Here is a 25,260-nt window from a genome sequence, read left to right as displayed (position 1 = left end):
GCAGCTGGAAACATCTCACTCGCTCACACACACACACACACACACACACACACACACACACACACACACACACACACACACACACACACACACACAGTACACACATTCTCTCTCTCTCTCTCTCTGCCTTGGTCAGTCTGAAACACTCCGTATGCAAGCAAGCACCTGGATGGGACATGGCCATCCAACGCAATGTTATTACATCAGTCTCTGTACGGCCGACAGGCAACTCTCCCCGAGGGCCTGAGGTTCTACTGTGTAGCATGTATACAAAGCATCCCGTTCAGACGTCTGGTTTGAGTGTGCTGCTCCACGACGCGTGTGCATGTGTGGCTGGCTGTCGCAAGACTCGACAAAATGACGAAAACGAATGCACCAGAACGAGCTCTCGGCTCGCAGCGACCACGACCTGCATCTCAATGTTCTCGCCCTCTCGCCCCCTCGCCCTCTCTCGGGCTGTCTCGGTCCAATGGCGGTCATCCTCCAGGTGCCCTGCAGCGAACCCGCCCTCGATGTGACCTTGATTACTTGGTGATGATGGCTACTGAGTTAGATACCACAGCACACACATGACATGCGGTGGGAAACTTCGTAATATTTAGTTACAGCCCAGGCCCGGCTTGATACCGGTCGAGGAGGGCTCCCCGGGTGCAACAACGACGGCTCCACCAACGCGATAACGTCTTCTGCGCCCTCGCTCCATCACCCGGGCGAGCGCCATCGTCGTCATAGTGGCATCGCCTCGTCCACCCGGAAACGAACCGCTCCTCCGGTGCCGCATGCGTCATGGACGTTCGGTTGCCCCCAAGATCGTGCTCAAACGTCTCGCGGTACCGGTAAAGTGGGTTGTGTCGACCTCTCCTTTTACCGGTTCCAACCCGGTCATGGCATCGTGAGGCTCGAGACTGACCTCGCGATTCCTTATGTCGTTTTCGTCCCCCCCGTTGTCTGTCGTCCCAGGAAGCTGGCCGCGATCCCACGCCTCGACAAGCTGGCCCCCGTCGTTGTGTCAGCATTCCCATGCCGCCTCGATGTGGCAGCTGCGGAAATATTGGGTTTGAGGTGCCGCGACGCACGTGTGCACTCGACGCCCGACAGCGTCGTACGTGCGTGTGAGATCTTGCAGCACTGCGCCGCTGCCGTCGATCTTTCGCTGACGTACAAGCCGCCGTGACAATGGGTGGTACGTGTACTCAGCATGCACGCCGTTGCCATAGGAGCGGGTCTCAGGGAAGAACGTCGACGTGGAACGTCGACGTGGAACGTCGCCTTCATGAGGTAGTCCTTGCCTTTGCCTCTTGCTTCTATCATCCTCATCATCGACGGCCTCGGCGTGCCGGAAATGCACGCGCACGACGTGGCCCCCACGAGAGAATGCGCGAGTTGTTGTGTTTTTCTTTGGCGTCGGTCGAGAAGACGGCCTCGCCGAAGTTGTTGAACCGCGCAGCCTGCGTAAAGGGGTAGGGGCTGAGCCTGGATGGCATTTTGTCCGGTCTCACGATCCAGTCGAGGACAGGCTTGTACTCGTCCGCGAGGAAGCATCGTGTTCCGACACCACGGCCGCGTAGATCAAAGTGAGAGTTGACATGCAGACCTGCCTGATCGCAGACACATCATATCTGGCAGCGCGGGTTTCCGCGGGCGGCTTCTCCGGCAGGCGCCAACTCACCGTATTCTACTCGGGCGACAATCTCTCACCGTTCGGCTCCCGGCCTCTAGACAAACAGCTTCGCAACCTGGCGACGCAGCTGGTCGTACCAGTATCGCTAACAGACTCCGCGGCTGTTCCAGACGCAGGTCACAGCGCTGAAGATATCCCTAAACGTGGCGTTGGTGCCGGTATGCATGGAAGATACGAGTACATGCCGGCCAAGCAGATCTTGGACGGCGCTCTCAATAAGACTGCCCAGCGCGTCCTACTCACAGACCTTGTGGCCGGCCACGTCGCACTTGAGCATCCGCGATCGCACATCGGCTTAGCCTGGCTCAACATCCTCGCTGCAGATTGGAATGCCGCACGAGCCGAGATGTGTTGTGGTCGCTGCCCCAAAGCAGATGGTGGACTGCGTCGCAGCAGTGCGCTCATGGTCCGACATGGGTAAAGCCTGTATAGTTCGGCCCAAGCCGATAGGTACCGCTCGGGCGGCATGCGCGCAAAGAAAAAGCCAATATCTTGGTCATGCTCAGATAAATGCAGTGATCCATGCTGCCGAAGTCGTAGTCTGTTATAGTTCATGGCGTATGCATGATCTTGTTTCAGACGCCGTCTGCCATGAGGCTCCCGGCATGATGACGGAGTGCGTCATAGAAATAGGCTTCCCCGGGTATGGTGATGGCACTGATGGAGTGAAGCCAGATGTTGGTGTCAAGAAGGTCTGTACGATCGGATGGTTTGGCCTGAAGAATCAATCGCCGCCATGCCGGGCACAATCCACCCTTGGCTCTTAGACTCGGGGTCGTGAAGCTGCAATCCCTGAACGGGTGTGCCTTAGCCGTCGAGGTAGGTGATGTTAATGCGTAGATTTGGCTCCTAAACCTTACGGAACGACCAATCGCGTAAGATGGACACAATGACGGCGGGGAGATCCTTCTCCTTATATTACCTGTTGAGCGCATAGACCAGACGGCTGCAGGCGTTCCCCAAGGAGTTCTCGTCTTTCCCAAGGCACGCAGTGACTGTGGTTCCCACGAGCGTGCTCAGCGACATGGCCCGACGGATGCTGTTCTGGTTTTTCAGGGTGACAGGCTGTGGGCATTGGTGGTCGTTCTCAAAATCAACCGTACCACCCAGGGCGTTCTCCAGGCGCTTAGCGAGGAGGAAGTTTGCGTCGAGGGTGAGAGTCGGTTTCTTGCCTCAATGGATCGATGCTCATGTGAGGAGAGCAGAAAGACCGACGCACCGCAGCCAGTTCGTCCGCTGGACTCCCAAACTTGGAAGATAGAATGCGAGGCGACGAAGCCCATGACAGGTCATCGTTCTCTAGTGGAATGTAGCCGTCCTCCATCAAGAGGTCGCTAGCAGGAGTGACCCGTGGCCGGTGCATGATTCTCCTTTGCGACCGGGAGACTCGCAAAATCGAACCTCCCCACGCCCTCAACATCTAGCAGCTGCTCGTGTTTGGGAAACCGAAGCCCTTGGATCATCCAGTCTTGGTGGTGCGGGGATCGTACCATCTACTAAATGGTAAGAGTAGTTGGGTTGGGACTCGCGGCCAGCGATGGCGTCTCTGCGGACCACGCGAGAAACATATTCTACGGAAAAGGGCGGATGGGTTGTCCATGGCGTGCCCGCACGCTGGTCGCGGAGGAAGTACTCGGCCGACGATTCACTCGTGATTTGCGTCGAACTGCCGAACCCATTGTAGGACCTTCTTAGCATGTGCGACCTCGTGTATTCAAAAGTCCAAGACGGCAGCGGCTCATTCTTGTGCCGCAACGCTCCGGCCTCCATGCTGCGTGGCTCATACACGGCATATTGGCGGGCGATGGCGTAATTACTCGACAAGGAAGGTTCCTCGTGGCGAGCTATCATACTGCATGCTCGAGGCCGCCACCAGGTCCGTCCTCAGCCCAGCTTGTCTCTTGGGGGAAGTGATGAATCATGAGGAAACGGTAGCACAGGCGCCAGGTTTGCACCTCAAAGCCCAAGTTGCTCTGTGAGAAGGCGTCCTGACGCACAGGCCATGGTTTTACTTCCGTCGCCGCGGAGTTCGCTGCGTCGTGTTCGCCGTAGTCAAGCACTATCTCAAACATCCAATCATTCGGTCCCAGCCACGCCGTTCCTGTAGCTTTCCGGAAGTCCAGATCGCAGCAGGGTGTACGATTCCCGTACAGTATGCGGTTGAGGCATATTTGGCGACACCGAGCCTCCAAGGCTCGGTTGCGCTCCCAGGCGGGAAGCAGCTCTCCGTCATCGCCGAGCCCGGCGCCGTCCTCGGGCTTGTACACGTATTCCACGGCGTTGCCCCGGCCATCCTACGACTGGCTCAGCCGCCACACCGCGATGCGGCGCTTGACCCCGGAGCCATCTGCGATGAGCGACGAGTCATCACGGCCGTAGATGCTTGTGGCGTTGTCAGCGCTGACATCACGCCAGTGCACATCATCTCCATCCCCATCACCGCTGCCCTGCCGCGTCCACCTCTCCACTCGCATCGCGCCCGAGTCCACACCGGGCTGGTAAACCACCACCCTGAAGACCAGCCCCTCAGGGCTGCTCACCTCCTCGCGAACCACTGTCTTCCTGTCATCCCCCAGCATCGGCACAAGATTTGCACCGTCCAGCAGATACCCATCCGCCTCCTCCCCATCACTCACATACGTCGGCACACCATGCCCCTGAATCCTACGCTGTTACAAAACCGTCGCCGCTAAGCTGCCACCCCTTGAAAGCCGTGTCAAAAGAGGTGCGGAAGGACGGCACACCGGCGCCCGGGGCCTGGTAGTATGGAACAGGGAGTTCCGGAATGAAGTCTCGGAGGCGGCTCTGCCTCGTCCCTTTCGCAATGATATGCGCACAACGAGAACGGCGGCACCATCCAGAAGCGTCAACAGACAAAAACCGATCCACTGTTTGATGTGCCATCTTCGACAACCACTCTCTCGCATACAGACATGGTCCCTCCTGAGTTGAATTGCTGATTCGTGACTTGATCTCGGTTAACACTGCGAGCAACGATACACCACGCTCGCCTCTGCGTGAACGTGTTGGGGCCGCGACCAACCAAAGGCATCATGTGCCTTGGTTTGGGTTGTGTTGACGCATTGCGCGGGATGGCAAAGCGGGAAATATAAAAATATAATCACTTAGCACTTTCAACTTGACTGACGGAGGATGGTTGATGAATGTGCGCCATAGCCGTGACGGAGGTGTTGATGCCCCGAGGTGCCCACAAGTCGAGGTTAAGAGGCGGGGCAGCCAAGATCCCTCCCAGGTCGAGGCCGGCCAGGACCATGAGGTTGCAGTTGACGATTGGCGCCCGCCAATCATACGCGTAGAAGCCGTCTGAAAACGGCAACACTCTAGGTACCTAAGCTTAATATCTTACCCTACTACATACACAGTAGGTCCCTAGTGTGCTGCTGATGTGTCTACCGCGCAGTCAAATTGGCGTTGCACTACCAGCCCGGAATATATACTGTAGTGTAGTCTCTGCTCACCTCGGGTTTGTCACCGGGAAGTTCAGCTCCCCGAGTTGACCGACCTGGTTGGTCGGCCCTTAAGACACTTACCAGTTCTCATTATTGCTTGTTGTTTTGCCCTGGACTGCGTACAAACGACTTATCCTGCCGACCCCATCGGGAGCTTTGCGTGTCTTGGACATGCCATTTCCCTCATTTGATCATTGGGGGAAGAGGGTCGATGCTGTGTATCTGCTAGTGAAACCACGTATTGAAGAGGGGGGTGCGACTTGGGGTTGAAGTGAGGACAGTGGTAACTTTAGGGTTATCCAGCTGAGACTTGGGGTTTGGGTTCCAGTTGGGGTAGGTTGGGGCTAGTGTGCCTAGATTGGCTGGAGATGATTCAGGGTTAAATGTGCCAGCCAGAACTTGGTGATTCGGTTGGGTGTTCTTTTTCCAGGGATCACCGAACTTTACCGTTCCTGAAGCATGTGAAACATCAATGCAGTTGTAACGTGATTCTTCAAGTTCTGGAATGGACGCCGTAAGCAAAAGCATCAAGATGGAACGAATCTACGCTGTGTCATGGGAAACAACTATTCCAACCCACGAAGGCTTGAATCCTAATGCAGCATCTCAAGCCATGGTGTTCCAGATCCAGATCCATCCATCCCTCCAGTTCTCGTCGCCGTTCGCTCATCGAGGTCAGGATGGAGTGTGTATTGTAAAATACCGTAATGCGTCCATGCTGGCTTGCAGGACCCACTTTGCCTCGGTGGGGCGAACCACATGCGTGGCACGCTTCCCGGCGCTTGACTGCATCCTCGGCGCAAGCGCACGCCTCCGTTGATGCGTCGTCAGTCGTCCCATCGCTCTCCCAAACACCGCCGTGCGGCTGTGGCAGTCCAACCTCCCCATTATCTTTCTGCCGCCTACGAGGCCACACATCCCCAAGCGAGGAGCTGCCCTTTCCTCGTCTCACATCGAACCTCTTCTTTCACTTGACGTACCGACTGCCGTCGCGCAGCGTCGTACAACACCGACAAACCCAAGATGAGCGACCAAAAGAGGGCAGCGAGGGAGCTCGTCTCGGGCCTGGCCCTCGCCGTCGGGGTATGTTCTCTCCCTCCCCCCCCCTCCCCTCGATGTCCATCCTTTTGGAACGCAATGCATCCAAGAACTCGCCCCCACCCCCCCGCTAACACGTCTCGGTTCCAAGACCGTATCAATCTTTTTTATCTTTCGGGAGATCGTGGCGCCGTACATCGCCAAGCTAGTCGATCCGGACCGCGAGAAGCACGAGCAGGCGCAGCTCAAAGCCAAGGCCAATCTCCAGAGGATACGGAGGCGACGCCTCCAGAACGGCGATGAGGGCGGCTTTGGCGGCGACGACGAGGGCAGCGACGGGTCGCGGCTGCGGATGGAAGACCTGGTGCTCAACGAGTACGAGAACCAGGTGGCGCTCGAGGTGGTGGCGCCCGAGGACATACCCGTGGGCTTTGACGACATTGGCGGGCTCGAGGATATCATTGAGGAGCTCAAGGAGTCCATCATCTACCCGCTGACCATGCCGCACCTGTACCGGCACGGCGGGGCGCTGCTGGCGGCGCCCTCGGGTGTGCTGCTTTACGGCCCTCCCGGATGCGGCAAGACCATGCTCGCCAAGGCCGTGGCTCACGAGAGCGGCGCGTCCTTTATCAACCTGCACATCTCGACGCTGACGGAGAAGTGGTATGGCGACTCCAACAAGCTGGTGCGCGCCGTCTTTTCGCTGGCCCAGAAGCTGCAGCCGTCCATTATTTTTATCGATGAGATTGATGCCGTGCTGGGCACGCGCAGGAGCGGCGAGCATGAGGCGAGCGGCATGGTCAAGGCCGAGTAGGTTAACCCCCTCCCCCTCCCCAGCTCATGCGCGGCAGAGCAGGTACCTAACCCGCCCTGTCAACAGGTTCATGACGCTCTGGGACGGCCTCACGTCGACCAACGCGGCGGGCGTGCCGAACCGCATCGTGGTGCTGGGCGCGACCAACCGGATCAACGACATAGACGAGGCGATCCTGCGGCGCATGCCCAAGAAGTTCCCCGTGCCGCTTCCCGACCTGGAGCAGCGGCGTCGCATCCTCCAGCTTGTGCTCGGCAACACGAAGCGCGACCCCGAGTTCAACCTCGAGTACATAGCGCGCATCACGGCGGGCATGTCGGGCAGTGACATCAAGGAGGCGTGCCGCGACGCCGCCATGGTGCCCATGCGTGAGTACATCCGCCAGCACCGCGCGTCGGGCCAGGCCATGTCCACCGTGAACCCGGACGATGTGCGCGGCATCCGCACCGAGGACTTCTTTGGCCGTCGCGGCGCGCGGCCCTACGCCGAGCCGGCGGTGATTCACTCGCGCCGGGTGAGCACCGTCGATGCTACTCCTACCGACCAGTCCAAGGTCTCCAGCGACGGGTACGAAGAGGTCGAGGAAGAAGACTAGGAGAAACGTCCAATTCATCGATCCGCACAGCCTGCTGTTGGCACCCCCCTTCTTGTACATTTTTTGTTCCCTCGGCTCAAGCGCCAATCTTGGACTATGGTGGTGGTGGTGATGGTGGTGGTGGTGGTGGGGGGGGGGGGTGATGATGAGCCATGACGAGCGATGACGGGCCCAATTGTAAGAGCCGGGATGGTGGAATCGGATGCACCGCGGGAGCCGCCGGGACAGGGCGGTTCATAGAGTACGCAATACCCAGATAAATGAAGGATACTTAAGGCGCCTTGCTTTTTGTGCTCAATGGCGGGTTTAGCCGATGACGCAGTCGAACGGGGAGGGTTGCGTTCTGTCGTGTATTCTATGTGTGTCCCTGATAACGAGATGCGACCAGACCAGAGCGATAGGGGGGGATGGACGGCAACTGGCAAAGCGACTGGCCTACCCCGCGTGTTGTTCGAACCAGGCTGGCATGGTTGGTGGTGACTGGGACATGATGATCTGAGACGGCCGTTCGGGCAACGATGAGTTGGTTCTACAGCGCGTGTCTCATGCCAATGCAGGTACATCGGATCGTTCCCATGGCTCGGATGGGACACACAGACAGGGCTATGGAAACAGACAGGGCTGGCCTCCTACCTTGGCCGTCAACTTCATCGCTGTCCACTTGGACCAGGGAATGCCGAAGACATCACATTGTTTACTTTACATACGGGGCTCCCTGCTTGCGGTTTCGGGGGAATACGTGATTCCAGGCGAGCGAGAAGCAACTCCCGCCCCTGGCAAGCACGTCATTCTGCCGGCCCCGCAGTGGGGCCCCTACCGGCTATCGGGTACCTGACGGAGCGCCTGTTCAGCCGCTCACAGCCATGTACTGTGTATCTCTCGCCCTAAGCCGTTGCGGGTCCCTGCCGCTCCGGAACTCGGATGGGAAAAAGGCGGTCGACGTCTTCCCGGGAATGCTGATGGATGACTCGAACGCCAGGCCTGGGGTTTCCTCCCTGGGCCCCGGTCCCCTTTCTCTTAGCTCGAAGCGAGGCAACTTCCCTCTCTCTCTCTCTCCACTGGACACGGGACCTCGCTCCCAATTCTTCTTTCTCTAGTTACTTCCTCCAAAGCATTCACAGGGTGGGGGTTTGCCATCGTTTTTGCCTTCCTCAGCCGCTTTCCGCCGCGCCCCCAACGTGGCCAGATTTTGGACGAACTGCGTCCGTGCCGTGTGGCGACATCGGATCTGCCGCCTCAAGTCATTGTCTTTGGCCGCACGCTTGTTCTGCTGCCGCTCCCTTTGGCCCTCGGCAATCCCATCCCCGTCGCCGTAGCCCCCCCAGAACCTCCCCAATGGCGACGCCAAACGGCTCTAGCCCTGCGACGCAGGCCGCCAACAAAATTCTCGCCCGCGTCGACGTCGATGGCCATGCCCTCCCGCCATCGCCCGCTCCGTCGAGCCCTCTCTCAGGCCGGAAGCGCTACGCCTTGGCCACGGAGCTCGTCTATACCGAGACCAAGGATCAGTATGGCGCCTCGAGCGTCCCCATCTACCAGTCGGCCACCTTCAAGCAAACATCCTCCAACGGCGGCAGCGAGTACGACTACACGCGGTCTGGCAATCCGACCCGCACCCATCTCGAGCGCCATCTGGCCAAGATCATGAACGCCGCCCGTGTGCTGGCTGTCAGCTCCGGCATGGGCGCCTTGGACGTCATCACCCGCCTCCTCAAGCCCGGCGACGAGGTCATCACGGGCGACGACCTGTACGGCGGGACGCACCGCTTGCTCACCTACCTCAAGAACAACCAAGGCGTCGTAGTGCACCACGTCGACACCACCAACGCAGACAATGTCAAGCGCGTCATCTCGGACAAGACGACCATGGTGCTGCTCGAGACCCCCACGAATCCGCTCATCAAGATCGTCGACATTCCCACCATCGCTGCTGCCACCCACGACGCCAACCCCAAGGCTCTCGTCGTCGTCGACAACACGATGCTCTCGCCCATGCTCTTCAACCCGCTCGACGTCGGTGCTGACATCGTCTACGAGTCGGGCACAAAGTACCTTTCGGGCCACCACGACATCATGGCCGGCGTCATCGCCTGCAACGACCCTGAGCTCGGCGACAAGATGTACTTCACCATCAACGCCACCGGTTGCGGCCTCTCGCCCAACGATTCGTTCCTGCTGATGCGCGGCGTCAAGACGCTGGCCATCCGCATGGAGAAGCAGCAGGCCAACGCCCAGCGCATCGCCGAGTTCCTAGAATCCCACGGGTTCCGCGTCCGTTATCCCGGCCTCAAGTCGCACCCCCAGTACGACCTCCACTGGTCCATGGCCCGCGGCGCCGGCGCCGTGCTCTCGTTTGAGACGGGCGACGTCGCCCTCTCCGAAAGGATCGTCGAGTCGGCCCGCCTCTGGGGCATCAGCGTTAGCTTCGGTTGCGTGAACAGCCTCATCAGCATGCCGTGTCGCATGAGCCATGCCAGCATCGACGCCAAGACGAGGCAGGAGAGGCAGATGCCCGAGGATCTTATTCGGCTGTGCGTTGGCATCGAAGACGGCGATGACTTGATAGAAGATCTTTCCCGTGCGGTAAGTAGAAAAAAATCTACAGGGATACAGCCATGAGCAAGCAACACAAGCTGACTTGTTTTCTTCAGCTTGTGCAAGCTGGTGCGGTGACCATCACCTTAGATGGTTTCCACGCCACGGACGCCGTCATCGACAGTGAAGACGCATCAGCCTAGACAGCTTATAGTTCATATTATGCGGTCTATACACCATCTGAGGCGAAAAGAGAAACAAAAAAGGAGTCATGAGCATTGGGATCATCTTTCAGGCACGAGGAACGAACATTTGGGTTGAACGGGTGCCCTAACACAGCAATATAAAGAAAAGGAGAGAAAAAGACCCGCCCTCGGGAACATAAAACGCCCGCTCGATGTTTTCACCATCCTTCATGTGGCCACTACGCCGCGCCGCCAACGCCTTGACCGCCACCGATATTCTCGAGCTCCGCCTGATGTCTTTCCACCATCGGCCGGGTCACTCATCTCAAGCTGGAGACAGGGACCTACGACCTACTGCTCTAGACCAAGGTTCAAGAGGGACTCGCTGATGGGGAGGTTGGCGGGGTCCAGTTCGTTCATCCAACGCATCAACATGGGTGATGGCACTTGAACAAAAATAACTTCTTCTTTCACGGGTGTCGGAGACGGGTGGTCGACGGTAGGCATGTTCCTGGCAAGAAGGTATGTGAGCGAATGCGCCTATGGATCGTCCGCCCCTGAGAGGTGAGAATATAAGGCGGGGGAAGGAGGCGTAGGGTCGACAATATGGCATACCTCTGGTGAACATCGCTGGTATAGGGGTGGTCTTTGACGCTGTGGGGCATGGCTATGACGGGAATGGCGTTGAGGAGTTGGGACGGGATATTCTAGCTGTCTAGCTCATCGAAGAGGGGCCTTGAACAAACGTCGGGCCACCTAGGCCTGCCTTTATATTTATATTTTTGTGGTGTGTGTACATTGCATTTCCAAGACAGACTTGAGCCTCGTTTCTTGTTCTTCCCAACGCTGCACTTTCAACTGCTCCATCACGGCTCGTGAAGCACGGCCAACACGTGATATCGGGAAGGGTGTCGGAGAGCTGACCGGACATACTGTGTACGCAGTATGTTATGAACTTTGCTTTTTTGATCTTGCAGCTGGCAATCGGGCAAGCCCCTGCAGGGCGCTGCAGCATGAGGCACCCAATCATGCAGGTACCGAAACGCCACCGGCGACGATAATGAGTGAATGATAACTGCTGCTGCTGGCTTCAAGATGCGTTAGGTTCGCTCTTGGGGGACAGACGCGTCAGCATCCCCCTTTCCTGCACTGTCAACCCGCCTATCGCCAACGACAGACCTGCGGACCTAGTCCGGTCGCGTAACCTTTTTCCTTGTTAGGTCTCAAACGTTCCTCTTGAATAGACGGCGGGAGATCTTTGCCGGTTTCTCTTCTCTCGTGTCTTTGATCATCTCTCGTGTGCTGCGATACGACCAAAGGGGTTGGAGGCAGTCAACTCCTGATACGAAATCTTGGGCACAGACAGCACCTAGTTGAGAAGAGATGCAGCACGCGCCCCCCCCCCCCGGCTGACAAGGCAACGTGCCGTACGGCTAAGGCATGTGCGTCCCTAACGTACGGGGCAATGCTGCTGTATCATTCGAACACACCGGCATGACTAGCTAACTACCGCGATGGACATGTGCAGGTCCGGACGCCTTGCAGGATGCCGCGCTGAGGCGTGAGGGAGGACGTGAGTCTACACACGGCGGCCCGGTGTGTACTTGGAGGCGAGGGCACGCATGAGGGGGCGGTGACGCGGTTGGGACGTGGTGAGGTCTGGTTCCCTGTAGATTCAGAGTAGATCCGGTACCGACGCTCCTTATGTTCGCTGGGTCTAGCGGGATGCCGCGTACCTGAAGTTATAACTACCTTAGTACGGGCAGCTCAGACATGCTTGAGGTGGTTAGTCCACTCTTGACCCACCATGTAGCCGCTCAGAGCCAATTCGGCGGCTCAGGCTCTCGGGGGCCAGCCTCTCTCCCAGCCATTGCCACTGAGAACTTGGGTTGCCTCGAAGCGACCAGTCTGCGCTGTGATGGAGGCCCAATCTAGCCCCAAACGCTCCTGATGGCCTAGTTGTTGCCATGAGGCCTGCTACGTACCTGCCTAGGTACCGTGCACAACCAGACGCCACCAGAACGACATCAATATACAACAGTTGGCCGGCGCATGTGTTTTGTTGAACGTGGGGAGACGTTTTCCCCAGCCTCACTTATGTGAGGTTCTCGCCTCGGCCTGTCGTCCGCGGCGCTCATCAGCCACAACCGCCACCATCATGATCCCTACGGCACCTTTGCCTTTTTCCCCCGCCGTCATCTTGCTTTCCTGACCGCTATTCCAACAGGACCCCGCTTCAAGATTACTGCGTACAGGTGGTGGTTTGATGTTAAGACAGTTCGCGTTGCACCGTGGGGGAAGAAAAGCAAAGATGCTAGGCCTCGAATCCCCGTTGCAAGAGGACTCACTTTCGTAACTGGATAGGCGGCACGATTTAGCCACGGTGACGGGGACCGCAGCAGCCACGGAGTCTAGCCCTGCCTGGTGTTACTCCACGGGCACCCCCGAGGAGGTTGGCAAAAGTGCCCGTGAATCGCATCGCATCGGTTACCCGCGGCATCTTGTGTGCATATTCAGCTTACCGCCTGGGTTTTTTTTTTTTTTTTTTTTTTTTTTTTTTTTTTCAGCCATTGCCATTCTTCCTGTCGAGTTCGCGACCGGCCTTCTTCGTAACACTTCCGCTTGATCAACCATCTGAGACACCAGCGACGATCGCCGATGCGTTGTGAAGCATCGGAGAGTCGAAGAAACCCATGAGCCTGGCGACCAATGAGATTGCCTTTCGACAACCGGCAGACAAGCCATGCATTGTTTATTCTAGATATCAGACACGGAAATAACCGAGAACCTCTTTGTCCCTCCCCTCCACATCATCCACTTTCTCCAGGCGTTGAGCTGATCGAGAGGAATATTGGTTCAACTTGAAACCCAGCTGACATGACCCCACATACCCCGCGACGTCCCACAGCGGTGCCAGGGCGCGGCGTTTGTCGAGACGGCCTGTCCGAAGCCAGCCTGGATGCTGGCCCAGTTCTCACCGACATGCCTCCCGAGGTTGACGGCGAAGCTCCGTACATTCGCGGACTATGACATGATGCTTGAAGCGCCCCCACGTCCGTGGGAACGGCATGGAATGCGTCGATGTTGACGAGCAAGGCTCGTGTTGGCCCCCTCTCAAGATGGCGTGAGGACGTTTGAAAACCATCTACGCGCGAGGGCTTAACACCCCTATGTCATCGGATCTTCCATGAAAATTGAGGTGGACAGATTGATCCCCCCCCGCCCCCCCTCTTCAAGGACTCCGCAGCATGCAAATGCACCGCATTCCAAACATGGCCGCCAAAGGAGACACAAGTCACACAGCCCCTTGGGAGAATGACAACACGGATGGACTGAACCTAACAAGATGCCGCACGTGTGCGCTTGCAGAGGAGATAACGACATTCCATGCCAGAGACCGACCAACTGAACCCGCCTACTATAGACCAGCCAGACCAGCCATGCTGAAAACGCAAAAGGAAACCTTTACACAAGGGGCCAGGCTTTCTGAACCCAAGGAAACAAAATCGCGCCGCCCGACAGAACCCGTTGCGATGCCAACACCCAAACGCAAGAACCAAGCAATACCGCACCCCGCATCGAGAAGCCCCTTTCTAATCAAAATCAAACCTGTCCGGCAGCAGGACCGGAGCAATCAAGGTCCAGATGTAAAGCGCGTAGCAGACCCAAGCGCTAACGATCTTGACCCAGCTCGCCCAGAGGGTGCGGCCGACGGTGGCAAAGTCATCGTCGCGACCGTCCTCCCAGTCCATGGTCAGCAAGGTCGCCACCCAAGCGGTGGCAAGGAAGAAGACGATGTGGAACATGGCGTAGCTGTACTGGGTGCTGGAGCGCTCATCGTCGTTGGCGCGAGCGACGCCCGAGTCCGAGGAGGCGTAGTCGTCGTCGTCGTTGTCCGAGTTGAGGGCGTCGGCGGGCAGGCTGCCCTCCTCGACGGCGCGGCGCAGGGCCTCGGCGCGCATCTGGCGGCGGGCCGAGGGCTGGGTCGTGATCAGGCCGTGCTCGTACTCGGCGTCGCTGTCGGGCAGGCGGATGTGGCCGCCCTTGCCGCCGCCGCCGCCGAGGCCGAGGCTCTGGGTGGCGGCGCGGGTGGTGGTGTAGGCGATGGTGACCATGGTGCCGATGGCGCCGAGGACAACGGTCGTGGTGCGCGTGCCCTGGCCGGCGATGAGCGGGTTGCAGTGGCGGTCCTCCGTGTCGTCGGGCTCCATGGCGACGGCCGACATGGTCAGGTAGGTGCAGTAGACGGCCACCATGGCGGCCTGGGCGAGGCCGGCCTTGGGGTTGTGCTCCTGGACGGTGGGGTGGACCGAGATGACCGCAATGGCAAGCAGGAGGATGAGGTTGATGGTGATGGCGGCTTGGTTCATGGAGCAGCCGCTCGAGGCGAAAAAGCCGTACTGAATGCCCGTCATGGCCAGGGAGGCCAGGAACATGACGAGGGTGGAGCCGACGAGGGTGAAGCGCCAGGCATTCGAGTCGGTCTCCTCGATGCGGACGATGCAGTACTCGGCCCAGTTGTGGGCGAGGTCGACGAGCAGCACGAGGCCGAGGATCAGGAACAGCATGGCGCCGGCCATGGCAATGTAGTTGCCCCAGAACTGGAAGAAGGGGTCCGGGATGAAGAAGGTAAGGACGATGAGGCTGATCCAGGCGATGATCTTGGGGCCCCAGTAGCCGTTCTGGATGGCGGCACGCGGGTTCTTGGAGGATCGCACGCCGAGCAGGACGGCGGCCAGGACGAGGTGGAGCATGCCGAGGGCGAAGTTGATGCGGTGGACCGCCAGCCAGCCGTGGCAGTCGCCGTCACCGCACTTGATCTTGACATAGTCGAGCATGAGGTGTTGTAGCTTCTCGATGGCCCATTTTGTGAGCATGATCCACGACAGGATCGAGTTGATGAGGAGGATGAGTGCGTATGCGATGCGCGTTGCGATGCTGCGACAAGACGGATAGGTTAGCACCGCCCTCGGCGAAGGCAGAAACGGGGAGCGCCTGGCGCTCGAGCGTACCTGTTCCCACACTTGCCACATGCCCTGCACACCATGGAGCATGTCGCGGCGCCGCAGCAGCTGGCAGCGAAGGAGAGGACGGTGCCCACGCTCGGCACCGCCAGGAACGGTATCGAGAGGAGCGCGCCCATGGCGATGGCGTTGTCGGGCCCGCGGCCGTATGTGCGGGGTGTCGCGTATCAGGAGGACCGATGTGTGTGCTTTGCGGGAGCCAACGGCGGTTGGTGATGCGAGATGGCTCGACAGCAACCGTGTGTTGATGGACTCGATGCGTAGTGTTTGTTCAGGTGAGTGTCGGACGAAGACGGAGGAGATGGTTGGTTGGGGCGGGCCCGGGCGGCCTTGTCGGCGGCTGTGGAGTCAGATGACGACTTGAAACGCCGCGCCCCGGCAAATGCCAAGCCATGAAGTCAAAAGTGGAGCCCTGGGTCCCTGTCCCTGTCCCTGTGGGGGGGGGGGGGGAGGGGGAAGGGGCACCGTGACACTGGTCCCGTTATGTCCGGGGGCCCGTAATACCAGCCACAACCACCTACTGCCTAGGCAAGCCACCTAGCCACACCCGACCGCGGCGTTGAGCTGTGGCTTGGCAGCACGGTCCGCCAAGACATTGGCGCTGCAAGCCATCAAACGATCAAATGGGATGCAAGTCGCGTCTCGCGTCGCGTTCCGCAACGACCACCATGGTCGGCCGAGGGGTAGGACGAAGCCGACGAGATTGAAACATCATCCAAAACGACCAGCCGGAAAGTGAGCAGTAGAGCCTGTCCACGCCCCCCAACTCATCAGTGCCATGACCACCGTATAAGACGTGAGGCCTGCAGTCACACGAGTGACTCGCCCGTGCGTCGGAAATGGCATCCAATGCTACCATCAAGGCCATCGACTCGAGCACGGTATGTTTGCCTGATTGAATACAGCAACCGAGCCAAGTTTTGCCAACGCATCTCCAGATCCACCAAATCCAGTCCGGCCAGGTCATTGTCGATTTGTGCTCCGTCGCCAAAGAGCTTGTCGAAAACAGCCTCGATGCCGGAGCCACCACCATTGGTACCGGCACCGCATGTCCTCTCCGAGCGTTGGGCATCTCTTCTAACCCTTGCCAAAACAGATGTCCGCTTCAAGAACCAGGGCCTGGACTCGATCGAGGTCCAGGACAATGGCGCGGGCATCGCATCTCACAACTACGAGTCGGTGGCCCTCAAGCACTACACCTCCAAGCTCTCCACCTACGATGACCTCACCGAGCTGCAGACCTTTGGCTTTCGAGGCGAGGCCCTGTCGTCCCTGTGCGCCTTGTCCCGCTTCTCCATCGTGACGTGCACCCAACAGGAGGCGCCCCGCGCCACCCGCCTCGAGTTCGAGACCTCGGGCAAGCTTAAGAGCACTTTGGTCGTCTCGGGCCAGCGTGGCACCACCGTCATCGTCGAGAACCTTTTCTACAACCTGCCCGTGCGCCGCCGCGAGCTGGAGCGCAACATCAAGCGTGAGTGGGGAAAGGTCATCGCCCTGCTCAACCAGTATGCCTGCATCCAGACCGGCGTCAAGTTTACCGTCTCGCAGCAGCCCAACAAGGGCAAGCGAATGGTGCTCTTCTCCACCAAGGGCAACCCCACCACCCGCGAGAACATCATCAATGTGTTTGGCGTCAAGACCATGAATGCGCTCGTCGCCATGGACCTGCGCCTCGAGCTCGTTCCCTCCGCCGGGCCCCTCACCAAGGGCAAGGCGCGCGCCGACGGTTCCAGCGCCGAGGTTCGAGTCGTGGGCCACATCTCCCGTCCTGCCCACGGCGAGGGCCGCCAGACGCCAGACAGGCAGATGTTTTACGTCAACGGCCGGCCCTGCGGCCTGCCCCAGTTCGCCAAGGTTTTCAACGAGGTGTATCGCACCTACAACTCGTCCCAGTCGCCCTTCATCTTCGCCGACATACGCCTCGACACCCATCTCTACGACGTCAACGTTAGCCCCGACAAGCGGACCATCCTGCTGCACGACCAGGGGCAGATGCTCGACAATCTGCGGGAATCCCTGATCGAGCTGTTTGAGAAGCAGGATGTCACCATCCCGATCGCCAAACCGCAGGCACCCAAGCCGACGCCGTCGAAAGCACCAGCGAGCGCTCGTTCGGCTGCGTCCACGTCCACTCGGGCCAGAAACACCGCCGCGGAGCCCGATGCGGAAGCCGAGCCGAGCTCGCCGTTGCACCCCGACCGCCCGTCTCACGAAGACGATGATGACGACGACGATGACGATGACGACACGCCCCGCGGTGCTCAAGACGATGAAGGGGATGAGAGCGAGGGGGAAGGAGACCCCATCTCGGATCAGGCGGGAGCAGCAAAAGGCAACAAACCAAAGGTTTCTCCACCAGCGAGTCGCAGCACGAACCGACCGGCAGCTACGGCGGACATCCGGATGATACTTTCGCAGCGTCCTGCCGGCCGTGCTGTTATTGATCGCGAGCGATCTGAGGGTGGTCAAGCGAAACTGAATGAAGATGGGGTGGGCGGTGACATACCATCAAACACAACAGTTGCCAACGAGGAGCCTGCGCACGAGACGGTAAAGGCCGGGTTATCTGATTCTGTGGCAGCAGGAACGGTGACGGAGGCTGCGAATGAAAACTCTGTAGACCAACCTAGCCCATCCGCCGACCTCGCGGCTCCGACAGCGGATTCAGAACGATCAACATCCCCGCAGCTGGACAACGAACCCGAGCCGTCGGTTCCCGCCATCCCGCCCCCCTCGCAGCCTCCATCGTCGAGGCCTATCCTCCTGGCATCCTCTCGGCCTCCCAAGCGGCCTACTCAAGAGGCTACGATTACGATCGGCGACCACACGGTAAGCGTGGCTGGGAGTTCTGCCAAACGCCCCAGGGTAAGCGAAGCCTCGGGGATACGCAAACCGGCAGGCTCCAGCATCGGGACGAAACGGAAGGCTCCGTTGCCATCGTTTGGCGGGAGGCTCACTCAACTCTTCTCGGCTGCGGCGGCTCGCGATTCCAGCTCGGCCGATCCAATCGAGGAGACAACCGAGGGTTCCGATGAAGAAATGGAGGCCTATGATGATGAAGATGAAGGCGGGACAGAGGGAGAAAGGGCAATGGAGGATGAAGAAGAAGAAGAAGACGAAGCAGGCGAAGAATCGCTCTTCGTGTCCCAAAGCGCGGATGCTGTGATGGAGGACGAGGAGGATGACCACGAAGAACCCACACCCTCAAGCCCGCGTCCCACACCGAAGAACGCCACCAATGCGCCTAGTAGCCCTGCTCACGAGGAGGCGCCTGATGCCTCGCATTCGTGCCATGGAGACCACGGCGATGATGACGGTGACTACGTCGACGAAGATGAGAAGAAGGCCCAGGAAGACGAGAAGGTGCAGGCCATGATTGACGCTGCTGAGGCTGCCGCGGCGCCCACCGAGGAGGGCGAGAGGCGCTCCGAACTCTTTGTCAAGGGACGCTCGAGACGCAAAGACATGACGGTCAACCTGGCCCAGCGGGTCAAGACCAGCCTAGACGACATAGAGCGGCGCATCGCCTCGCTCGCCGCCCACTTGCCGCCGCCCAGCCGGGACGCCTCGGACGCCGGCGGGCCCGAGGGACTCGACGCTGCGGACGCCGAGGAAAAGCTGTCGCTCAAGATCACCAAGTCCGACTTTGCCAAGATGCGCATCGTCGGCCAGTTCAACCTGGGCTTCATCTTGGCCGTTCGCGAGGCCGCCGCCGCCGCGTCGCCGGGTGAAGACGCCGACCACGCGGCCGCCGACGACGACGAGCTCTTCATCATTGACCAGCACGCCTCGGACGAAAAGTACAACTTTGAGCGCCTCCAAGCGACGACAACGGTCCAGTCGCAGCGCCTCGTGCAGCCCAAAGCGCTCGAGCTCACGGCGCTCGAGGAGGAAATCATCCTCGAGCACATCCCCCAGCTCGAGCGCAACGGGTTCCAGGTGGCGGTGGACACGTCCGGCGCGAAGCCGGTCGGCCAGCGCGTCCAGCTGCTCAGCCTGCCGCTCAGCCGCGAGACGACCTTTTCGGTGGCCGACCTGGAGGAGCTCGTGTTCCTGCTGGGCGACAACCCGACGTCGAGCCCCAGCACGGTGCCCCGCCCGAGCAAGGTGCGCAAGATGTTCGCCATGCGGGCCTGCCGCAGCAGCATCATGATCGGCCGCGCGCTGTCGGCGCGGCAGATGGCGCGCGTCGTGAGGCACATGGGCGAGATGGACAAGCCCTGGAACTGCCCGCACGGCAGGCCCACGATGCGGCATCTCTGCGGCTTGGGGGCGTGGGACGGGCGCGGTTGGCGCGAGGAGGATCGGGCGGGCGGGCAGAGGACGAACTGGGCTGCGTGGGCAAGGGAGAGGAGAGGAGAGGAAGAGTAAAAGAAGAGAAAAAGATGATGATGATGATGATGATGATGATGAGAAGGAGGAGGAGGAGGAGGAGGATGGGGTTTGTTTTGCGGCTTAGGTTGTTTCAAGCGTGTATTGCTCCCCCCCCCTCCCCCCCGTGAGGTTTGCCTTTTTGTTTTGGACAAGTGTGAGTAGGCAGGCGGGTTAGGGACTTTGGTATCTGTGGTGTGCAAAGAATATATCGTGCACGTGCACGTTCTTGATGGATATCATCATGGATACACGTGTTAACGTCAGCGTACAATAAGGTTTGGTCTTACATTGACATAGCCCTCATGTCTAGATAGATGCATCAAAGAAGAAGAAGAAGAAGAAAAATAAAGTGCCATAAACTCCCAACAAACCCCCTCAAACATCAAAATTCGTGCATGATCAAGAAACAGCATCCCGTATACCCCCTCTCTTGTCCCTCCCGCATTCCCTGAGGATCTTGGGGCTACTACTACACCACGCGCGCTTCGCAATCAAAACCCGTACGCCCTCCCCTCCTCGGCCGCCCGCGCGCTGACCCGCCGCCTCCCCATCTCCCCGCCGCCGCCCAGGTCCCCGTAATCGCACCCGGATACCTGGCGGGTGGTGGTGGTGGTCGGCGCCGCCCCCATCGAGTGCCGCATCTCCTTGCCCGCGGGGCCGATCATGATGGGCGGGGTCCCCGGCTTCAGCTCGCCGTACGGCTTGGCCAAGAAGTCGGCGTCGGCCTGGATCGAGCTGAGCCGGTGCCGCGGCGGGAAGAGCGAGTGCCGCTTCTTGGGCACCTTGAGCGTGCCGCCGCCGCCGCCGCCGCCGCCGCCGTGGTTCTTCATGTCGGCGATGTCCTGCTCCTGCTCCCGCTCCCGCTCCCGGTTCCGGTCCCGCTCATTGCCGGCGGCGTCGTTCTGGTCTTGGTAATCATCGTAATAATCGTCGTAATAGTTGTCGTTGTCGTCGTCGTTGTCGTCGCGGCTGCCGATGAGAGCGGGGTGGTGGCGGTCGTTGACGGTGACGTCGGTGAGGATGCGGGAGGTGCGGATGTGCGAGAAGGGGGTGCCCTTGCGGCGCTGGGCGGGCTTCTTGTCCTTGTCGTTGGCGTTGCCGGCAGGGTTGCGGTTTTCCGTGTTGCTGGTCTCGTCGTCGTCGGTGGTGGCGGGGGGTGTCATGACGGCGGCCATGCCGTAGTTGGACGGGTGGGAGCGCAGGGGGTGGACGGCGGGGTTGTCGCTGTCGCTGCCGTTGTCGATGCTGTTGGTGCACAGCGAGGAGCCCCGCACGGGGCCGATCGGGGCCGGGCTGTAGAAGGAGTCGTGGTCGGAGTCGTTGTCGGACGAAGAGGCGTCGAGGGTGGTGTAGGCGCTGCGCCGAGGGTGGTTGTGGTTGTTGTTGGCGGTGGTGGTGGTGGCGGCGGCGGCGGTGCTCTTCTTGGCGGATTGGTGGCTCTTGCGGTTGCGCTGCTGGGTGCGGTTGATGAGCGAGTCGGAGGCGTACCAGGTCTCGGTGAAGCGGGCGGGACGCGGGAGGTTCGGGGTGGACGGCGGCGGCCAGGAGGTGACGGCCGAGGAGGAATTGGTGGCCGTCTTGCTGAGCGGGATGTCGGTGTAGGAGGAGGCGCCGCCGTGGGAGACGGACGGCGGAGCCGACATGCGCTCCGACTTGCGCGAGCTGGCCGGGGCGCCGTTGCCGGGGGTGATCTGGTACTGGCGGTTCGGAAGGTTGATGATGCGCGAGTGGTTGCTGGCGCCGCCGACCGTCACCTCGGAGCCCTGGCGGGTGTGGATGAAGGGGATGGAGCGGCGGGGGGAGTCGGGGTCATCGTAGAGCTGCTCGCTGTCCCGCTTGATGTCGGCGTACGAGGTGAAGGAGATGACGACGGAGGACTTGTCGCGCTTTTGCACCGTGACGCGCGACGTGAACTTGGGCTCCAACGGGTTCATGTCCGGAGGCATCTTGGCGATGCGCCGGTACGTCATGGCAAGCCACAAGGCGATGCCCATGGACAGCAGGTGCAGGCCTCCGGCGGCGATCAGGCTGTAATGCAGCGAGGGCAGCGCGTACTTGACCTTGGTGGTCTCGGCGAGCTGGGGATTGGCTCTCCCGTCATCCCACCGGCGGCGCGTCGTATAAGCGCCGTAGGCGTACAGCGGGGGGATCAGGAGGTCCAAGGCGGCCGAGAAGAAGTGGTAAGCGGCCGAGGACCGAGGAGGCTTGAGGCCGGCCGGGCGTGAGTGGTGATAGATGCTATAGCCGCAGTGGATAATGGCGACGCCCAACTGTGGGAGGTGTTACCATGGACAGTTCAACGTGACAAGGGCGGGCGTGTGTGCGCGTGTGTGTGTGAGAGAGTGTGTGCCTACCGTTGTGCTCATGACCCACGCAAAGAACCCCGACATCAAGCCAGCCACGATCATGACGATGATCAAGCCGGCGGCGGCAATGGCCTCGGGCACCCGGAGACATAGCTGCACCACGCGGACGGCCTTGATCAAGCCCTTGGTGCGAGGGCTCATGGGCTTGAACGTGTCCCGCCCGGGAAGGACCTCATGCAGGCTGTTGGACCGTTAGTGAGCACACGGCCGAACGATGCAATCTTTGATGGCGGAGGGGAGTGCCGTACTCGGGATGGCGGTTGGCCGAGATGAGCGGCCCCTCGGGCTTGGGCCTGGGCTTCTTCTCTTCATAGCTGGCACGGGTCACGGCCTTGGGATCAAAGGGTGTCTCTGGGAAGCGCTCGTCGTCCCGCTTGACGGGCTCGTACAGGTAGGGCGGCTGCGAGCCCCCCATCGTGCCGAGCAGTTTACTGTCTGGGTGATGTGTGCAGGCTGGACACAAAAGACGCACAATGGGGGGATATGGCGGACGGCTCGCGGGTTGAGAGCACTGGAATGTTGAGTTTGACGTTTTTTTTTTTTTTTTTCCTTTTTTTGTCTGCCAACGTCAAGAGCAGCCGGCATTACATAGGTACTGTGGTAGTTATCTGGGCGGTTGGTGAGAGAGGCTTTGTTGAATGTGATAGGGAGGGGTTGGCCGGGCAACGCGGTGCCGCAGCATGCGCCGCCGGCTGCGCTCACAGCCTATGGACGACGGGCGACGATGACGTCTAGACATCCCAGCCCGGGAGGAAAAAAATGGATCAAAACATGAAGCCATCGCCCGACCAACCGCCGACTACTGTGGTAGTATATTACAACACGAGTCATGAGGTGGAAGACGCAGTTCCACCCCAATTTCGTGGGCGATACCAAGCATAGGTACAGACCTGACTCTTGGGATCCGCCCAGCTCCGGGCCGAGCCCGATGCGACGGATCCGGTAGATGGATTGGCTTACTTCATAGGGCAGCTTGCGACCCACTCCAACCCATGACGGCGCTCCGTCGGCCTCGATTGCAATTCCAGGTTTTGGCTCCTTCACCAGCCTGTCTCCCTGTCTCCCTGGACGCTGGCCCGGCCGATTCGCGATCCACGCACGACCATGAGCCGCACGCTCGCAGAAGAGTAGGGAATCGCATCATCATGAGCGCTTGTTGAGATGCCCCGGGGGATTTGCAACAAGAGCTCGGGTCCACTTCACTGCCATTGCTAACAACACACACACACACACACACACCACCGAAACAACAAGATGCTCTTGTTCACGCGGAGCACGCGGCGAGCCTCCGCCTGGCCGCCGCTCCTCCCGAGCCGCCGCCAGCCTCGAAATCCTCTGTGGCTGGGCGCCCCGAGGCACTATTCCGCCCCCGCAACGCGCCATGGCCGCCCCTTTCGCCTGGCCGTCATCGGATCTGGCCCTGCGGGGTTTTACACGGCCTACCGGACCATGACTCGGGTCCAGGACGCGCGGGTCGATATGTACGAGGCCCTGCCCGTGCCGTTCGGCCTGGTGAGGTTCGGCGTCGCCCCCGACCATCCCGAGGTGAAGGTGGGTGTGAATCGCTGGCTGGCCCCTGAAAACGCCCCCCCCCCCCCCCCCCCCTCCCTCTTCCTCTCCTTCCTATCCTTGCTCTCCCCTCCATAGCAATCTGTATTTTGTGTGTGTAGCGTAGGTGCGCATCGGTGCCACAGGGCTAAAGGAAGAGGATGCGCTGCAGAACTGCCAAGACAAGTTTGAAGAGGTGGCTTCATCCCCCAACTTCACCTTTATTGGCAACGTCACGGTCGGCACCGCCAGCGACCATCCCGACGGCGCTGCCGTGTCCCTAGCGAGCCTCCTGCGCCGCTACAATGCCGTCGTCTTTTCCTACGGCGCCCCCAAGGACCGGGCCCTGGGGATCCCCGGAGAGTCCCTCCCCGGTGTGTACTCGGCCCGCGAGTTCGTAGGCTGGTACAACGGCCTGCCCGAGCACGCCGACCTCGCCCCGGACCTCACCCGCGGCGACGAGGCCGTCATCATCGGCCAGGGCAACGTCGCCCTGGACGTCGCCCGCATGCTGCTCGAAGACGTCGACGTCCTGCGCAGGTCGGACATTGCCGAGCACGCCGTCGAGACGCTCGCCCGCAGCAAGGTCAGGCGCGTCCACATCGTCGGCCGCCGCGGCCCCATGCAGGCCGCCTTCACCATCAAGGAGGTCCGCGAGCTCATGCGCCTCCCCGCCGTCGGCTTCCACCCCATCGACGCCTCCCTGGTCCCTCCCGACCCCAAGGCCCTGCCGCGGGCCCCGCGTCGCCTCATGGACGTTCTCCTCAAGGGCTCTCCGACGCCTCCCGCCGAGGCCGCCAAGTCGTGGTCGCTCGACTTCCTCCTGTCCCCGACCGCCTTTCTCCCGTCGGACCCGCCGTCGGACCCGCCGCGCCTCGCCGCCGTCCGCTTCGCCCGGACGACGCTTTCCTCGCCGTTCGACCCGCAGGCCTACGCCCTCCCCGCCGACGAGACCGCCGAGCTGCGCACGCCGCTCGCCTTCCGCTCCATCGGGTACCGCTCGGCGCCGCTGCCCGAGTTCGCGGCGCTGGGCATCCCCTTCAGCGAGCGGCACGGCGTCATCAGCAACGACGGCCGGGGCCGCGTGCGCCACGAGGAGCGCACCCCCGACGCCGCCATGGCGCTGGGCACGTTCCCCGGGCTCTACTGCGCCGGGTGGGTCAAGCGCGGCCCGACGGGCGTCATCGCGTCGACCATGGAGGACGCCTTCGCGACGGCCGACGCCATCGCCGAGGATTGGGCCGACGCAAGCGTAAGATTCCTGAACGAGGCGCCGGGGCAAGGGCAAGGGCCGGACGAGGTGAACGGGTGGGACGCGGTCAGGCACGAGATGACGCGAGGCGAGGTGAACAAGGTGGTGCATTGGGAAGGATGGAAACGGATCGACGCGGCCGAGCGGGAGAGGGGTGCCAAGGTGGGCAAGGAAAGGGAAAAGTTCACGCGCACGGCCGAGATGCTGGCCGTGTTGGGCTGATGGAACCAACGAGCTCGTTGTGTGTGAGTGTGTGTGTGTGTGGTGTGGTATTTTTTTCCCCCTTGTATCAAACGGAGAAAAACAACAATGCCCCCAAAACAATATTGTACATTATATTGTAGCTCTGCTGCCCTTTTTCTTGTTTCTTCTCTTCGT

The 25,260-nt window shown here is 60.4% G+C and overlaps 7 protein-coding genes across 7 annotated transcripts; 4 read left to right on the top strand and 3 right to left on the bottom strand.

Annotated features, from left to right (window-relative positions):
- Positions 1 to 3,094: 3,094 nt before the first annotated feature.
- Positions 3,095 to 4,334, bottom strand: VTJ83DRAFT_5045 (uncharacterized protein; the record flags this gene model as incomplete). Its single annotated transcript, XM_071011602.1, has 5 exons — positions 3,095 to 3,460; positions 3,535 to 3,692; positions 3,752 to 3,939; positions 3,980 to 4,235; positions 4,322 to 4,334. The coding sequence occupies 5 exons, from the start codon at positions 4,332 to 4,334 to the stop codon at positions 3,095 to 3,097; spliced, it is 981 nt and encodes a 326-aa protein (XP_070866495.1).
- Positions 4,335 to 6,174: 1,840 nt separating this feature from the next.
- On the top strand, positions 6,175 to 7,598 carry VTJ83DRAFT_5044 (uncharacterized protein; the record flags this gene model as incomplete). Its single annotated transcript, XM_071011601.1, has 3 exons — positions 6,175 to 6,234; positions 6,341 to 6,999; positions 7,070 to 7,598. 3 exons carry the CDS (start codon positions 6,175 to 6,177, stop codon positions 7,596 to 7,598), a joined length of 1,248 nt encoding a protein of 415 aa, XP_070866494.1.
- Positions 7,599 to 8,933: 1,335 nt separating this feature from the next.
- VTJ83DRAFT_5043 (uncharacterized protein) lies at positions 8,934 to 10,336 on the top strand (the record flags this gene model as incomplete). The annotated part of the gene is made up of 2 exons (XM_071011600.1): positions 8,934 to 10,181; positions 10,250 to 10,336. The coding sequence occupies 2 exons, from the start codon at positions 8,934 to 8,936 to the stop codon at positions 10,334 to 10,336; spliced, it is 1,335 nt and encodes a 444-aa protein (XP_070866493.1).
- A 3,575-nt stretch (positions 10,337 to 13,911) lies between these two features.
- Positions 13,912 to 15,461, bottom strand: VTJ83DRAFT_5042 (uncharacterized protein; the record flags this gene model as incomplete). Its single annotated transcript, XM_071011599.1, has 2 exons — positions 13,912 to 15,256; positions 15,331 to 15,461. 2 exons carry the CDS (start codon positions 15,459 to 15,461, stop codon positions 13,912 to 13,914), a joined length of 1,476 nt encoding a protein of 491 aa, XP_070866492.1.
- Positions 15,462 to 16,181: 720 nt separating this feature from the next.
- Positions 16,182 to 19,713, top strand: VTJ83DRAFT_5041 (uncharacterized protein; the record flags this gene model as incomplete). Its single annotated transcript, XM_071011598.1, has 3 exons — positions 16,182 to 16,223; positions 16,281 to 16,377; positions 16,439 to 19,713. 3 exons carry the CDS (start codon positions 16,182 to 16,184, stop codon positions 19,711 to 19,713), a joined length of 3,414 nt encoding a protein of 1,137 aa, XP_070866491.1.
- A 494-nt stretch (positions 19,714 to 20,207) lies between these two features.
- Positions 20,208 to 22,497, bottom strand: VTJ83DRAFT_5040 (uncharacterized protein; the record flags this gene model as incomplete). The annotated part of the gene is made up of 3 exons (XM_071011597.1): positions 20,208 to 21,986; positions 22,071 to 22,263; positions 22,331 to 22,497. 3 exons carry the CDS (start codon positions 22,495 to 22,497, stop codon positions 20,208 to 20,210), a joined length of 2,139 nt encoding a protein of 712 aa, XP_070866490.1.
- An 839-nt stretch (positions 22,498 to 23,336) lies between these two features.
- Positions 23,337 to 25,104, top strand: VTJ83DRAFT_5039 (uncharacterized protein; the record flags this gene model as incomplete). Its single annotated transcript, XM_071011595.1, has 2 exons — positions 23,337 to 23,633; positions 23,803 to 25,104. 2 exons carry the CDS (start codon positions 23,337 to 23,339, stop codon positions 25,102 to 25,104), a joined length of 1,599 nt encoding a protein of 532 aa, XP_070866489.1.
- Positions 25,105 to 25,260: the final 156 nt, after the last annotated feature.

Source organism: Remersonia thermophila, chromosome 4 (genome assembly GCF_042764415.1).
Source record: "Remersonia thermophila strain ATCC 22073 chromosome 4, whole genome shotgun sequence".
Classification (NCBI taxonomy): Eukaryota; Fungi; Ascomycota; class Sordariomycetes; order Sordariales; family Chaetomiaceae; genus Remersonia; species Remersonia thermophila.
Note: the sequence above shows the minus strand (reverse complement) of the source record. Positions and strands in the feature narration are given on the sequence as shown.